The sequence below is a fragment of the Mytilus edulis genome, chromosome 3 (assembly GCF_963676685.1).
Source record: "Mytilus edulis chromosome 3, xbMytEdul2.2, whole genome shotgun sequence".
NCBI lineage: Eukaryota > Metazoa > Mollusca > Bivalvia > Mytilida > Mytilidae > Mytilus > Mytilus edulis.
In genome coordinates this window covers 40,929,643-40,946,624 of record NC_092346.1, presented here as the reverse complement: position 1 = coordinate 40,946,624, position 16,982 = coordinate 40,929,643, and the positions used below count along the sequence as shown (strand labels likewise).

General features: G+C 31.0%; 1 protein-coding gene across 1 annotated transcript in view; it reads right to left on the bottom strand.

Moving 5' to 3' along the window:
- LOC139516516 (claspin-like) overlaps positions 1-16,982 on the bottom strand; it is a 33,807-nt gene that overhangs the window by 16,542 nt on the left and 283 nt on the right. Inside the window, exons 2-14 of the mRNA XM_071306669.1 lie at positions 16,033-16,132; positions 10,386-10,438; positions 9,761-9,812; positions 9,420-9,466; positions 8,775-8,835; positions 7,863-7,924; positions 7,464-7,506; positions 4,239-4,276; positions 3,214-3,286; positions 2,656-2,753; positions 2,029-2,119; positions 1,519-1,636; positions 344-1,036 (exon numbers count right to left, since the gene is read on the bottom strand). Of these exons, the coding sequence (XP_071162770.1) occupies positions 344-1,036; positions 1,519-1,636; positions 2,029-2,119; positions 2,656-2,753; positions 3,214-3,286; positions 4,239-4,276; positions 7,464-7,506; positions 7,863-7,924; positions 8,775-8,835; positions 9,420-9,466; positions 9,761-9,812; positions 10,386-10,438; positions 16,033-16,132 (1,529 nt within the window). The remainder of the gene's footprint in view (positions 1-343; positions 1,037-1,518; positions 1,637-2,028; positions 2,120-2,655; positions 2,754-3,213; positions 3,287-4,238; positions 4,277-7,463; positions 7,507-7,862; positions 7,925-8,774; positions 8,836-9,419; positions 9,467-9,760; positions 9,813-10,385; positions 10,439-16,032; positions 16,133-16,982) is intronic.

Below are 16,982 nucleotides of genomic sequence, written 5' to 3'. Positions count from 1 at the left end.
TAATATTTCATTAACAGTAGAAAGTGTTTAAAACGATAAGTTAATTTTAGTAAAGTTATCTCCCTGTAGAGTTGTGACCCTCCGTAACATTTTTTGTTATAGGACTATGATACATTCAACAACGTTCATCATTTTGATTTGCACTGTGGAGTCAAAAAACTTTATCAATAATTCTATAATTTTAATAATTCTTACAAATAAAGCATCAGTATATTTTTCTCCTTTAACATTTACTTAATTGCTTAGTGGTGTAAAATAAATACTAATGAACATTAAATAAAAACTTTGCTACATAGACCAGAAAAAAATGTTAAATGATAAAAATTTCATGAATTGAATTTACCTTAGTTCCACATCTTTTTGTACATGCTTGTGTTTTTTCTTTCCATGTGCCAAAAATCTGTCCATCAGATTGTTAACACCAGGATTTTTAGGTTGTACATTATTCACTTCTAAATCAAAAATGTCTTCTGGACCTAAACTTAGTTTAGGAAGAGAGGGCAGTTCTGCTAATATTGCTAATTTCTTATTCAAAGGTTTTGGGGACTTTTTAGTGTTATCATCTACAGTGTCTGAGCATTCATTCTCCTTATTTTCACTATCCATTTTATCACATTCAGTATTTTCCTGACACACAGAATCACTGGACGGTTTACTTTCACTTTCATTTCTATCACAATCTGTGTTATTTATAGTAGTTGTACAAGTTTTAGCACTTTCACTCTGTTCTACTGAATCGTCCACATCCATTTTATCACTAATCACATGATCAGTAATATCTGGTAGACTGTCACAATCATCATCTTTTTGACTAGTCGTTGGTTCTGCAGTTCCAGTTTGATTTTGAGACAGTTTGTCCTCTCCATCAGGCTTTTCATTTTTATCATCAAGTCTGTCTGAAGAATCAGCAACTTTCACATTACTATCTACTGGTTTATCCATCAATATCCCATTATCATCCTTCTGAACAGTAATATCCTCTTTTTTGGATGATAGTTTAGCCTTATTCAATATTTCTTCAACTGCTTTGGCCTTCCTGGAAAATGAATTACAAATAGTTTGTTTTTTTAAATATTTTTAAATATATATATACAAGTTAAACAAGTTAAATCAAAAGGTACAATTTTTCACTTAGTTATGTATCTGAAAGAAATTAAAGAGTTGACAAGTCAAATATAATTCTCTATAGATAAATTCTATCTCTATTCGACATAAGCTAATGTATGTACCTAATTCTAGACATTGCTGTTCAGGAATTAATATTGTATGTTCTTTTTTTGGATAAACAATGGCTTCATAATGATAGAAATTTTGTACTCTGTTTAAGCTCCATCAGACCATATCATTGAAAGTTCCTAGTTTGATCCAAAAAAAAAAATTTGTTCTGTATGTACATTGAACATTTTACTCTGATTTAAGACATCAAAATAAGTATCTTCGATAATAGAAGGGAGCAACAATACAATTTAGTATATATTAATCATGTCACGACTGATTAACCCTAATAAGTACACATACAATGAGTCCCTGGTCCCTCGTAAATTCTTATATTGTTGTTGCTTATTAGAAGCTCTAGCTAGAAAGTCTTGTAAACGCTTAGGTTCAGGTTGATGGTAAGGTATATTTACTCTGGATTCTGAAAAGAAATCATATATTTAATTTGGATTTTTTTTTTTAATTTTAATTAAAATGAAGGCAAATTCAATACCTAAGGCTCCAAGGAGTCAGCAAACTTGATTTTTACGAATGATATCTAACATTGGAGATCTAAAATTACAATTTTTTCTATTTCTCCAAATTGGCTTATTTTTTCGTGATAATAACAACAGTCATCTAGGTGGAATATAGCTTCATAGAGGAAATGAATAAATGACTGTAGTGGGTTTTTAAAATTATAAAAAATGAAACATATATGGCAAGTCTTTTGATTTAACAAATTGTAAATTAAACTGTCTGTTGAAGAGACATTTTATTAAATATAATTAAGATGCAAAAGTTATATTTAACAAACTTCACAATTAGCTCTACCTCTGATAAGTCTTTGGGTTTCACTGTGTAATTTTAACTTGTCTTCCTGTTCAACCTTTTTCTTTGACATTGTTGCCTTTTTGGAAGCTCCCTGTAAAAAAAAATATAGAAATTGAAATGTTTTAAATGGACATTGGATTCATTTCTCAACATTTCTGCTATCCAGCCAGGTACAATTCTTGCCACTTTGAGTACTAACCCAGTGTTGTGTACCATGAAAATTTAGACAGCAAACAAATATCACACACCAAAACAATAACATGAACAAACTTTACATCAACAGCCTATTTGCTAGGTGCAATGAGCATATACAATTCCAAAAAAATAATACTCCTTGGAATTTGGAAGAGAGAATTTGAACATTTTATATCATACTGTAATATTTGCTCTGTTTTTTATCTATTTTCTAGTTTATTATCATTTTACATTACTTACAAGTAACCCACATAGCTTTGTTAACCAGTAGTCATTTTCGTAAAGAAAAAATTAGAATAGGAACTACTGTTTAATATTCATAAACCATTCAGAAAACTTATCCATGTTAAAAATGAGATTAAACTTTTAGTTTGGCAATTCTAAATAAACAATAATGTGGTCAATTTAGAAATAATATAGTGTACAACCTACCATTTTAAGCTTTTTTAATAATTTTGGGTCCATTGCAGTTTCATCAAAACCTTCATCATCACCTCCTTCATTATTACTGTCAGAGGCTGTGTCTTCACCTATATGCAAATAATATTTAAAAGTTTTAAATCGTTATTGTGTGTTGATTATTTCAGAGTTCGCGAAATATTTTTTCCTTGAAGAAAATCTACTGGTCCTCACTATTAACTGTATTGAAAAATACTAAAATTGTGTCAGTCCTATGCAACATTTTGGTGGTGAAATCCTGAGGACTGACACTTTTCGCGAACTCTGTTATTTTCTGTATCAAATACAAACACTTTCAAGCAAGCCCTTCTATTTCTCAATTTAATACATTTCCAAACAAAACTCCATGAGATTTAAACCAATATTATAGACAAAGTTCATAGCTTCAATTAATCTTGTACACATATTTGACACAAAATTAACTGTAATCATACAGTGTTAGTCATTGAACTTTAACAAGCATTTTATTTTTATATTTGTACTTTATACATAGTAGGAATATCCCATCACATTTCGTGTTTAATATCTCACCACTGTTCCTTGCTCCACTGTTACTGTCTTCTTCTGCATCAAACAGATCACTGTTACCAAATATAGACTTTGTCTACAATCAAATTCATATAACATTACTATCTTTCCAAAATTCAAAATAAAATATATTTTCAAGTTAAAGGTACTAAATTCTTTCAAAAGTAATATAAGTCTTTGGTTAAGTTTCATAACTTTTTAAATAACATATGTCTATATAAGTTTTACTGAAAGAAAGAGTCCCAGGAGCTAGACCAGTAACATTTTCCTGATAAGAGTCCTTGTATACATTTAAAGAAATTTTACGTGCAAACTGATTTCATGATTGCAGGTCAAAAAGTTTTTTCATGGTCTTGTACAATGCATGTAGTAATAAGTAGTGAAAGGTTTGTGCAGGGCCTATTGCATTGTAAAATGATGACAACAATATTAGTGAAAAGACAAACACCTTAATATCCAGATATATTGTATATCTCACAGTTTTTCTTGATAAAAACGAATTGATTTTTTTTTTCTTTTCAAGTCTCTGTGAATGCACTTCATGAATGATCTCTTCATGAATTATTTTTTTGTGACTGATTGATTGATTGTTTGTTGCTTAACGTCCAGTGGCAAATATTTAATGCATATTCAGGATGAGAACAAGTTCACAATAAATACAATAGGTAGGTTGATACAATAGAGGCCATCTGGGATGATGGTCGGGGAAATTTGGACTGCCACTGGAAAATGAGGGTATATTGGATAGGGACAGAAATTTTGCCTTGCAACAGGCCACCTACAGACCCCTCAAAGAGTTGGTGCGAGGGTTCTTAACGTGCAAAGAGCGTGGCACTCTCTTTACACAAGGCATTGGATTTAACGTCCCCCTTCTGTCCGGACGTGACTTCGAACTTGATACATCCCGCACAGCCAAACGGACACCCCACTTCGGCAAGCGTTTTATTGCTGGTCGGGAGAAGACCAAGTGACCATATTTCTATACCCCAGTCACCCTTGGGTATTTTTTAGTGAATGAGTTATCTAACCTTCATAACTGCAGGACTGTCACCAGTTTCTTTTTTATCTGTAATTATACATATCATAAATTCAATACTAATAATAAAATAAGAAATGTTTGTGCTTTGAAAGCACTTATTTTCTGACATGTTTGATTGCTATATATACCCTAAGCTAACAGATTCAGTGTTAGAATTGTCTTTGCACAGATTAAAAAATGCTGCCAATGTTAAATGTATGAAAAATCTAGAGATTGTTTTCCCTCCAAATTTTCAATGGCCCATATCTTGAATCAAAGAGCTGAAAGCTCTGAAGAAAAATGACGCCACTGTCTCTAATATTGGGATAGTTTTTATGCAAGTCTTGATTTTCACATACCGTAATTAGTTTAACAATGCAACATGTATCGTGAGCATATAATTGATATTCGTATATGTGTGTGTGTGTGAAGTGAAGGTGACAACTGGCTGGTTTTTTAAGACAAATGAATAGGTCAAGACTAGCTGAATTGTACAAATAAATACCGTAGAAAGGCTTGTATATTTCTCACTGGTACATAGTCTGAATCTGGGTCCGTTCGCTTCCATTCACGTTTGCGCCCACTCATTTTCACCCCTGTCACTTTCACACCCTACATTGTTCGCACCCAATCTTAATTGGTTTTGTGTTTAATAACTCTGTAAGCAAGTATTTTCTTATAAGTATAATTGTTGTCATTGTCTCAAAATAAAGTGAGACAGCAATTTTTTTTTGTGTTGAATAAATCTTAATCATGTTTTGGATAAGGTATTGCTAAAAATAATAATAATCCTTTCTAAATAAAGTGGTATTTTGTCAACGTTTTATTTTGTGTTGAATAACTCTTAATCATGTTTTGGTTAGTGTATTGCTATAACTTGTTTCATTGACTTGTTTCAAAATGAAGTGAGATTCTGACTATGTTTGTTTCTGCGTGTTGAATAAATTTTATCATGTTTTGGTTATATTAGTGGATTGCTATGTTTTATTGTTTCGTTGTTTCAGATCAATGGGACCAAGCTGTTAAAAACAATTATCTTTTGTGTTTTTTCCTTTTAAATCTTCAATGTTTTACTCATACCAAGCTATAAATACATTCAGTATTTACACCAAAGCAATTTAAAACAACAACCATGATTTTCCAATTATTCAACTTGAATTTGAATTAAAATTGGGCGCGAATGAGTAGAGTGTGAATGTGCGAACGTGTAGGGTGCGAAAATGTATTGGGCACAAACAGACCTGATACCACACAGTCTGAACCCCCTTCTCCCACAAAATATTAAGTAAATAATCTTTTTGTTACTGCTATCAAAGGTCTAATGAAACTCAGATAGTTTCAAACATTTGTCAAAGAATTCTAGTCAAACTGGCACCTAGTTAAATTGGCACCTGGACAAATCAGCACCTGGTTAAAATCGACACCTGATATAGTCAATTCGTCACCCATGTTAAATATATATTTTTAACAGTATTTTACGCAATAGGGTAGAAAGAAGAAAGGGGTTGCCAGAATTTTTTCCAGTATTTAAGCAAAAAGAGTTAAATACTAACTTTCACATTTTTGGGTGTTCATGTACATTTTGTATATATTTATTTTTCTCAACTAATGACTTTTTTGGTGTATTTTTAATGATATATATATATATATGAATAGTCCAAATAATTATTACGTCTGGCAAGGCTTTTTAATTTTATTCTGGAACACCTTCCTATAACCGCAAGGCTATGTTAATTTTTTTCTGGGACGCCTTCCTACGAACGTCGTATGAAGGCGTCCCAGAAAAATAATAAAATAGCCTTGCCAGACGTCATAATTATTTGGACTAATACATGAGATATTGTGTATTTTACAGGATTGTTGGTTTAATGCTGTTTAAACTTTACTGAAAGACAAACACCTTAAATTTGCTAATTATTTGGCATGAAAGTTTGATTTATTGAAAGGGACTCATAGTTTTCCATTTTATTTTAATAATTGACTTGTTTTTACAATTACACAAATTGTCTAATTGTTAAAACAACAGCTTTTGTAAGGGCTTCGTTGTTTACCTTTATACACTACATATTCACTTTCGTTTCGTGGTTTACCAAAATACACAACAACATATTCACTATGTACTTGGTAACAGTAATTAATTAATTGAATAGAAAATATTATAACAAATATTATTGGATGCCGAATTGATGTCGAATAGGTGCCGATTTGACTAGATGCCAATTTAACCAGGTGCCGACTTGACTTGTACGTTTCAATTCCTCTGCGATCGTTTGCGGTATTTTCTTGAGAAAACCTATTTTCCATCATCAAAGAGAAGAAGAAACTGCTTTAAAATGATTCTGGAACGCTTCATGATTGTTAAAATAAGTTTAATTCACTCAAAAACAATTTTAAAACTTGCAATTAAACAGGAAGTTTCCAAAGCACGTGTAAAAGAAGAAATTAACCGGTGAGAGTGGAAATCCGTATATGACAGATATCCCTATAGTACGACTTTGAAAGTAAAACAGTTCAATCCTTTTGTAAAACAATCTTTAATATACCTATCACATTAATGTTTGAAGGGTCTTAAGCTTATTCAAACCATATAAGTCGGTATGAAACACCAAAACGGAATGAACAATAACCGATTACGTTTTGTAGTTTACAAATTTTAAAACTGGTTCCCGTCAAACTACAACACTTTGTTCGAGTGTAGTGGAATACAAGCAAAAACCAGTGTAAACTGGGTCCTGGCTGAATTAATACTACACAATGATGCATAATGATAACACAAGCAGATTCCAGTTTGTATGGAAAATACGAAATACGAAACCAAGCGCGGTAGGCAGAGAAATGTAATGAAGTTCAGGTCGGCAGTTATGGAACAATGACTGCGTCATTTTCCAAAAACAACCACACGGACCATTCATATTTTACTGCTATTATTTTTTTTTTTTTTTAATACTATCAATTTATGACCGTCTTTTAAAAAGCTTTTTATTTTGAAAAAGAGTAGCGACCATCTTCAATGATGCATTTTGATTTATAATATCAAAGTAGTCCTCTTAATTCTTTTTTTGCAATTTATTTTACCTATTTGATATGGTAATAAATTGACCTCATATTCTGCAATGATATTACTAAAATTTGTTGTCAGAAAATAAATCAAATTCATTTAAAAAAAACTCTTTCCAGACATTTTTTTAATTAGCAACTATAATTATCTTGTGAAACTTAAATGAAACTAAATTACCTGCATCTACTTCACTATCTGAATCTATACTTGTCTTTACAATCTGCAACAGAAATCAAGTTGTATTCAGTTTCAACAAGTTTAAGATTTACAAAATAAATCTGAATCTTAATTTTCCCATGTCATTTTTATCTTCATCAGAATTCCATTATCTACCATTCAACCAGATTTCACCTCAATTATATTTTAAACTTTTGGATTTGCATGGGTTTAATTTTTTAAACTCATGAATTTCTTACATAATGTATCGATAAGATGAAAGTGTTCAGTGAAACGATCCGGATTCCTAACTTAAAATCACTACTACTGACACAAATATTTTTCAATTGGAAAAAAAGTTATGTGGTAATTCTTAATTGTGTAAAAAGTAAATGTAATTGTAGGTTCTTTTTTTCTTACCTTTTTCCTTTTCTTTATGGTTGACAACAAAGGTTCATGATCATCTTCATCACTAGTAGAATCTGTTAAACATACAAATTTTTTCATAATTAATATTTCTTTATGAAACAAAATTAAAAAGCCTAACACATGATTAAGGATCACTATGTTTGAAATGTTGCAGTCCAAAGACTCAAGACACTAAAACCTTTATAAAACAAGATAAAAAGTAAAAAAAACCACAACATTATACATTGTATAGTACATACAGTGATTTGGTTATTAATCACTCTTGGTGTTGATATTACAAAGTGAATGAAGGTGATTGTGTGGGAATTCCATTTTAATCTGACACCAGCACTGAAGATTCTCCACTTATTTTTTCATTTATCAGTAGAATTTGTAGTTTTTTTTATTGTAAAAATGCTTTTTCCCATAATGCTTTAATACTTATACAGTTTTTGCCCTTTCATTTTTATTTTATTTCTATCTATCACATGATAGGTAATTTCTCTAATTTTTGTGCCATTTTCACATTTCCTGACCGGTGTGAGAAAAATATTTCTCCTCACTAGTGAAAAATCTGTTCTCGGCAAATGATTAGTCGAAATTTGATTATGAAGTCTAAATGTTTTGATTTCTTCTGAATTTTCCTATTGTGACGTCATGAAAAAAGGCAACAATGCCTGATGACGTCGCATATAAAGAACACAAGTTTCTGAAAATCTTTCAAAAAGAAGGATAAAAATCATTAGAGAAACAGATTTCTACACTATAACTCTTGTATTACGATATTTCTCCACTCTCGCCAGTTAAATTTTAGTTATTTAAAGAGCTCGGCAAGCCTCACGCTTTAAATAATAAAATTTAACTGTCTCGAGTGGAGAAATATTGTAATACACTTGTTGCAGTGTAGGAATCTATATATCTTACCATCATTATGTTCTGATCCTGATTCATCATTCATTACAGCATCAAGGACTTGGTCTGCTGTCTGAAAAAGAAAAGGATTTTTGTTTAAACAATTCAAGTTCTACAAGCTACTGTAAAAGTTTAACCAGTGCATCATATCCTGCTCTTATCAGTAATCAATTCTAAAATTTAGGTATATAAAATCATAAATAAAATGGTACATAATTTTATTAAATTAGAAATGGTTTGATTTGACTTTTTTTTTTATAATACCACTTTTAAGCACTGCTTTTGGGCTATTTCATGGTGACCAGTTTCCAGGTAAAGGAAGCAGGAGTGCCTTGAGAAAACCACCGACTGGCTAGTGATTACAGTAGTTCCTACTTATACCACTCTGCCACTGAGGCCCTAGATGTAAATACTGTTTGAAAATTTATCCCATCTTCAAAATGATGTGTACAAATTTTTTTGGGGGTACACAGGTTTACATACTTCACTGAAATAATCAAGTCATAAAATGAAAGTTATTAATTTTATTTTAATATAATTTAATTTTGGATGCAACACATCTTCTGATTGGCTATTTTTCTATTATAGTAACAATATGCAAGAAACTGCATTTATGAACTACCAAAAATTGATGATGAACAATTTCTGTTCACTTACCTTCAAAGTAGTTGTTGGTACCACTTCTATATGTTCAACTCTCTCCTCTGAAAAAGATATCCATTTTTTATTACTCTAAATAGATCATAATAAAAATTCTATGCACTGTTTTACCAATATTTTCTAAGGACTTTTTAACGTCTTTATTATAAATCAGTTATAAAATTTCTGATTTGTTAAAATTTTGTTGCTAAAAGGAAGATCTTAATATTTTGTTACAAAAAGCTTTAAAACACAGTACAAAAACTATATCAAAACAAAATTAAAATACATTTCAGTTTATTTCTTGCATGACTCTTTAAATCTGTCTTTTGTTATAACCCCTTCTGTATTAAACTAACCTGTGTTTGACTGTTTGCTGTCTTCATCATCGTCATCATCAAATATAGCTTTCTAATAATAAAATTATAAGTTTGCTTGTAACATTATAACTAGTCATAAATTATGAATCTTCTTGTACTTTTTTGCATTTAATGCTTATTAAAGTATTAATAATCTGATGCCCAAATATTTTGTTTACGCTAAAATTTAAGGCACAGGAAAACCTGTTATATAGTTTTGGAATATACACATAATATTGACTTGTTCTTAGTCCACAGGGAGCTTGTAAAAGCATACATCTAATTTCAATAGATTCTTCAATTATGAAAATCTCTCATCAATCTGGACACTTTTCTATAAAACAGGCATTGGGATCACTTTCATGATAAGTCGTTTATTGGCATCATTAAGTGCAATTTTTTCACAGGTTTCTAATCTCGTTTTCAAATTGAACATGAAAATGATGATTTTGTAACATGCAATGCCATCTGGGCTAGTGCCGAAGACAATTACGGGTAAAATATTAGAAAATTTGATGAGAGTACATGAATGTTATGATTAGAAGACTCAAAGGGTGTTCTTTTCTAAAAATTCTGATAATTTTTTTTATTTAATATATAGTATTTATAATGTAACTGATGGTACCTTATTTTTTGGTTTCCTTGTTACAATTTCCTCTTCATCGTCATCATCATTACCTTAAAATACACACAAAAATTCCTCATTAAAGTAGTGCTGTATTTATTTGTGGAATCATGTCTTTCATCTGAAAAGATCATCCATTTTGCATGCCTATTTGACATCATTTACCAGATAGAAGGTGCACCTGTATCCCAGGCCTTCCAAAACAGTCATATATTCCATTCATTTGTATGTCCTGTAAAAGTGGGCAAAGCATGAAACCGTCATCTTCTTTATTGTTATCAAGGCTTTTTCGGTCATTTTAATGTAATATACGATCTTTTTGACCTAGCCTTTTGCCTTTAACAACCACACATTTCCGGTCATAAAAGTGACATGATGATAAACTACTATCAAAACAACTCTACTTCAATACCTTCTAATTTTTTATCAAGGCTAATTAGTTGTTGGACAGCTGAAATCTACCTGTTCAGGTGACAGGTAAACTATTTTCATTACCGGACATCATGTAAATTGATAGGTCTAATCACAATTATTTTCTTACATTTCAGCCGTTTGTATCTAGTTGATTTAGTCTAAAAGATTAAAATGATAAGAAATTAGTTTATCAACATGATTTGATTAAAAATTTAAAAAGGTTTTAAATGAAAAATCGTCAGAACTACGTTGTATGAACTAGAACACGTGTGCACATGTGCACAGGTGGGAAATTTAATTATGCATCCTACATTTCTTCAAAAATGCTAAAATTACCATTGATACCTGTATCTAACGTTAATTTCAAGTATTTTGTTGAAGAAATATATAACGTTGAAAGAGCTTCATTACTCAGTCGTGCTTTGAAAACGTACACAGATTTTACGAATCCATCTATGGTCCATGTTTTACCATTGTCAAGTCAACATCCCGTTTTAGTGATTTTAAAAACGAAAAGAAAGTTTTTGACAATGTCATTTTGCACAAATAAGGAGTCTAAGGCAGATATGAGCACACTGATGTGCACACTTTGCAGTTTACATCCGATCATCAAATTCATATCATAGTAAAGTTTAAAATCGTTTTTTTTAATCTAATGTCAATCATTGGAATGGCATCTGATTACCATAATTGCTTTTTATGACTATGTCTTAAGGGATTAAAATATCGGGGTCAGATATAAAATGTCTGGCTGGCTCAAATATATTTTGGAAGCCCTGCTGTATCCCTGCTCTATCAAAGTTTGAAGCACTTTCAGAATAATCATTCTGCAGGGTGGTCTAGAAATAATTTATGTTTCGCAAGTATATAATCCTAATTCCCATACGACTGAAGGGAGGTTTAGTTTAAAATCAAGCTTTTTCACCCATTTGTTCAAAATGTTTTGGAAGTGGCGATGCCTACATTTTGGTCATGTGGTAATTGAAGTCACATGACAGATTCAACTAACAACATGTACCGTGTCCCAGAACTGGCTTATTGCCATTAATGAAACAATAATAATAATAATATAATAATATAATAATAATAATTCTTTATTTAAAGAAGGTTACACAGTTAGCTATAAAGCTAATCTTCCCTGAGGCCCTCATGAAATACAATGAAATATAACAAACAATTACAAAATATCATACAGACACACATACATGAATAATGAAATAAAAAATTGTTATGAAATATACAATTTTCAAAACAGGTAAAAGTTACAAATTCATATGACATGTATAGTATTGGCATCAACAATATCATAAATTTAAGTAAGTGTGTGAAAATTATTATGCATATAAAAAACGCACAGCTTCTTAATGTTCCATCAAGTAATTTTTTAAATATTTTTGAATGAGCTTGTACTTGAGGTTGATTTTTTCAGGGATATTGGTAAGTTATTCCATAAAATAGATCCTGAATATATAAAAGATTTCTTATAAAGCTCTGTTTTGGCTTTTGGAACTTGTAAATTTTTGCAAGAGGCATTTCTCAAACAATATTGGTTTATTTCTGGCATTTCTTTTAATTTTTCAGTGAGATATACAGGGGCTTCATTCTTAAGGCATTTATGCATCAAAACTGATTTGTGGTATGAGATTCTGTTCTCTACTGTCATCCATCCAAGCTGTTTAAACAGTGGAGCTGATGATGAAAGTGGATCAGCATCTAAAATGAGTCTTGCAGCCCTTTTCTGCAATTTTATTATTCTGACTAGCTCATTTTTAGCACAACCACTCCAAATAATCAGGGTTTAAGCTAGGATTTTGAGGGCTTTAGTCACTTTTGCGCGCTATTAAAATCAACCTTATTTTGTGTAAAAGCAAGGGACCAATGACGTATGTTACTAGCTTCATCTTTTGACTTTGTCAGATTTTAAGCATTGAGGCACCAGCATGATTGGCAGTTATTGTATGATTTGACTGTATTGGCCATTATTATGAAAGATTCTGACATGGAATCCAGAAATTTAGTTCACAATTTCTCTTCAGTTTGTTCCATGGGTCATTCCTGATCAACAAAAGTTGGATTCTATTTTTTTTAAACAAGGAATCACAGCAGAAATTAACTTGCAATGATTATTTCACTGCATAATCATTATCCATATAAAAGGTCTAAATCGATATTTGGAAATCATTTCTATCAAGTTGGAAATGTGTAAAATCCTTTTTGGAACTATAATAATGACTGAAAGTAGGTTGTAAACAAATCAACAATAGATCACGTTTACTACTTTCGGTTTTAAAATGAAACGAAAACGGGAAGTGACACGTGGATAATAAATTCAAAACGAGTACGGATTCATCAGGAAATTATCATTTTTATGATTTAAATTCCTTTAGTAAGAGATATATATTTGTCTCTCTCGTTTAATTGATTCTAAATGATTTCGTATTTTACGTTTTTTAAAGTCTATAAATAGTCAAAGGAATACTTTCACGCATGCGTAGAACACAATACAGGAAGCACCTGTTTAACTCGTGAAAGTTTTGAATAAACACATTAAAGTTCTTTATTTTAAATGGAAATTGTCGAAAGTTTTTGATGAAAATTTTAAATCAAATATGACGAAAATGCCTTCGAATGACGAATCTACGACAAACGAACTTCAGATTGTGATCGTTTGAAAAATATTGAAATTCAAATGCGAACTGTCCGGGTTGTTACATTTTTGATTTAATAATTGACGAAACTATACTCCTTGTTGTTGAAATGAAATGCCGACTGACTGATTTTCCTGGGGAAATAATTATGATGGTCATTCAATTATGGGTTTTAATAATAATTAACGGATTAGTGACCCATCCGATGGTGATAAGCGGATTAGTTGTAATCACAACTTGTAACACCTGTTAAAAATGTTAATTACCTGGAGGTCATAAACTTGTCAAAAATATGAAGACAGGTAGATTTATAGTTTTTATTGCGAAATTTTTTTTACACTTTCAAAATTAAAGTGACGAAATTGATTTGAAATACTTTCGTCAATGAGAAAACCCTTTCGTAAAATACGAAAGTGACGAGCGCTAGCAAAATCACTGCAAATAATACAACAATAATCTATCAGTGGGAGAATATAACCATTATAAAATAATTTTCTTAGATCAATATTTAGAAATTTCTTGATTATAGAGAGTAAAAAAAGTCTAGATGAAATTGATGAATATAAGTAATTAATATGGCCTGTCCAGGACAGATTAGAGTCAATTCTAACACCTAAAAGTTTTTCAATTAATGATTTTTGAAGAATATTATTCTCAATAGTTAGAACTGGTTCTGCTTGATTTAAACGCAGCCTTTGTCTTGTACCTATAACCATACATTTCGTCTTATCCGAATTTATGAACATGCTATTTTCATGACACCATTTTTCAACGCATTGGAGATCATCTTGTACAAATGTACTTTTAATTGCATATCACCAATAGTCTTTCCTGATGTATGCATAGTTGTGTCATCAGCATACAGGTCTGTATGGCAGTTTTTGATGTGTAATGGAAGGTCATTTATGAACAAAACAAACAAATGGGACCAAGTATTGAGCCCTGTGGAACACCAAAATTCATAAACTTTTTATCAGAAAACTGATTATTTATATGGACTTGCTGTGTTCTTTCACTCAAATATGATTTTAAAAAATCAACAGTATCTTCATGGAAGCCATAAATTAGAAGTTTTTTTACATAGAATTTCATGATCAACAACATCAAAAGCTTTCTTAAAATCCAAGAGGACTGCCAAATTGATATTTCCATTATTCATTTCATGTAGCCATTTATCAATACAAATGTATTAATGAGGGCAGTTTGATATGAATGGTTGGGTCTAAAACCAGACTGGGAAGGGTGTAAATTATCAAACTTTGTCAAATATTTATACAGATGTTTAGATACATGTCTCTCAATTAATTTTGATAATGTTGGCAAAACAGATATTGGTCTGTAATTGCTAGAGCTCTACATTTTTTTCACCAGATTTGAAAATTGGAGCTACTTCGGCATTTTTTAAAACAGATGGATAAATACCAGTATCAATCATTCAATTAAAAATGTATGTTAAGGAAGATGCTATGAAAGGAGCACTAAGTTTTAAAATCTTTGGACCTATATTGTCAGAACCAGAAGATGTCTTAACATCTAGTTTAGTTATTTCAGCAAATAGTTCTGAAACTTTTACTGGAGGAATGATGAATTTATTATGCCTTTTTTTCAAGAATTTCATTTGTACATACATTGTAGTTTGTCAGAGTATTAAAATTTGAGTTGCTTGGTGCCCTACTATGCCTTAATTTTTCAACAAGTCATGAGGTGAAATAATTATTGAACGTATTAGCAATTTCTTTATGGTCAGTTGTTTTATGGTCTCCATTTGTAATAAGTTCATGTGGTTTTGAAGGATTAGATGGATTTAGGCTGTGAATACATTTCCATAGTGTTTTAGAATCTTTTGAGTCTTTTATCATATCATTATAATATTTCTGTTTAGATGTATCAATGATATATTTTGTTCTGTTTCTCCAGAATCTATATTCAGGCCACATTCCCAGTGAGTGATATTTATCTCTCATTTTTCTTGCATATGAGATTTCTTTATTGTACCATTCAGGCTGTCTGTCTTTTTTTACCCTCTTTTTCACAATAGGGGCATGTTTATTTAAAATGTTGTACCACATTTCAATACAAACAGATGGATCATTTTCAAATTCAATATGTTGAAAAGGTGCACTTTTAAAATCTTTTAAATAATTTTTCTCATTAAAAGTCTTAAAATTTCTATAAGTGATTGTTGAATGAGAATGTTTTTTATCACACAATTTCTGTTGTCTTGTCATACATATTGGGTAGTGATCACTAATAGAATATTTAGAAACATGAGCCTCTTTAACCATGCTTAAACTGGTGACATATATATGGTCAATCAAAGTTTTTGATTCATTTGTTACTCTAGTTGGTTCCTTAATTACCTGTTGAAAGTTATGAGTTTCTAGAGCAATTAACCATCTTTGTCATGTTTGTGGTATTTTATTGGGTTGTAAACAATTTATGTTAAAATCTCCCATAAGGATTACATCTGAATTATATTTCATTGCAATCTTAATACATCCATGACCAAATGACATAGATATCAGTCACTTCATTTGTACACACTCAAGTAAAGATACTATTAGTTGATACCACATTGTTCTAACCTTGTTCATTAAATGGCTGACTATCCTCATCCATTCCTGAATCAGCTTTATCACTTTTGTCTTCCAGTTTCAATTCATCCGCATGAATGTTATCTGATTCCTACAATTATTAACCATACACTATCATACATACATTAGAACATTGTAGGTAATTAATGCCTTTAAAATTCATCTTACTTTTGAAATGGCATTCACCATTTTTGAATTATAGCAATGTCCTTATTTTTTAATCATCATTTGAACAATTATACATATTAGACAGTAAATAAACTTTTGATTTAACTAGACACATTATCCCTATTGGGAGATTTGTTCTGCTTAACCAGAGAATCTTCGCCTAAGAACTTTGATGTCATACAACAATCACTTTATCATTGTGGCATTTGATATTTTTTATTGTGACTTCAAAATTTCACAGGAACCTTAGCAATGTCAAGAAATGGCAGACAAATAGTATTAATGATAAGGTGTATGGAAGGGGGACAATGCAGATGGAAATTATATAAATAAAAGTCAGAGAAAATTGAGTTGTTTAAGAGGCGTTTTGAAAAATACAAAATTAGAACCACTCCTATATCAAGATTTAAATATCAGATGACGATCAAGTATATTCAAAGGGGGCTTATGGGGCCCAAAGGTATTGGGTCTATTCATTCTGGTTTCTTTCTCCTACTTCATGGTTACGATTCCCAGGATGCATGTTATTTTTTGTCTCATTATATATAAGAAATATGACGGAATAAAACTAAAACGATGTATGTTGGATTGGTAGTTTTTATAATATCAATACAATTCATGATCTTTTATCTGAACATCCTGCAGCCCCCCCCCCCCTTTTTTCCACATAAATCCACCTCTGGATATGCAGTGTACTGCTCCTTGGCTACTGTTTATATCCATGAGAAGACCCACTATCAACGGATCTTCCCATGGACAGAAACAAGTGCCTG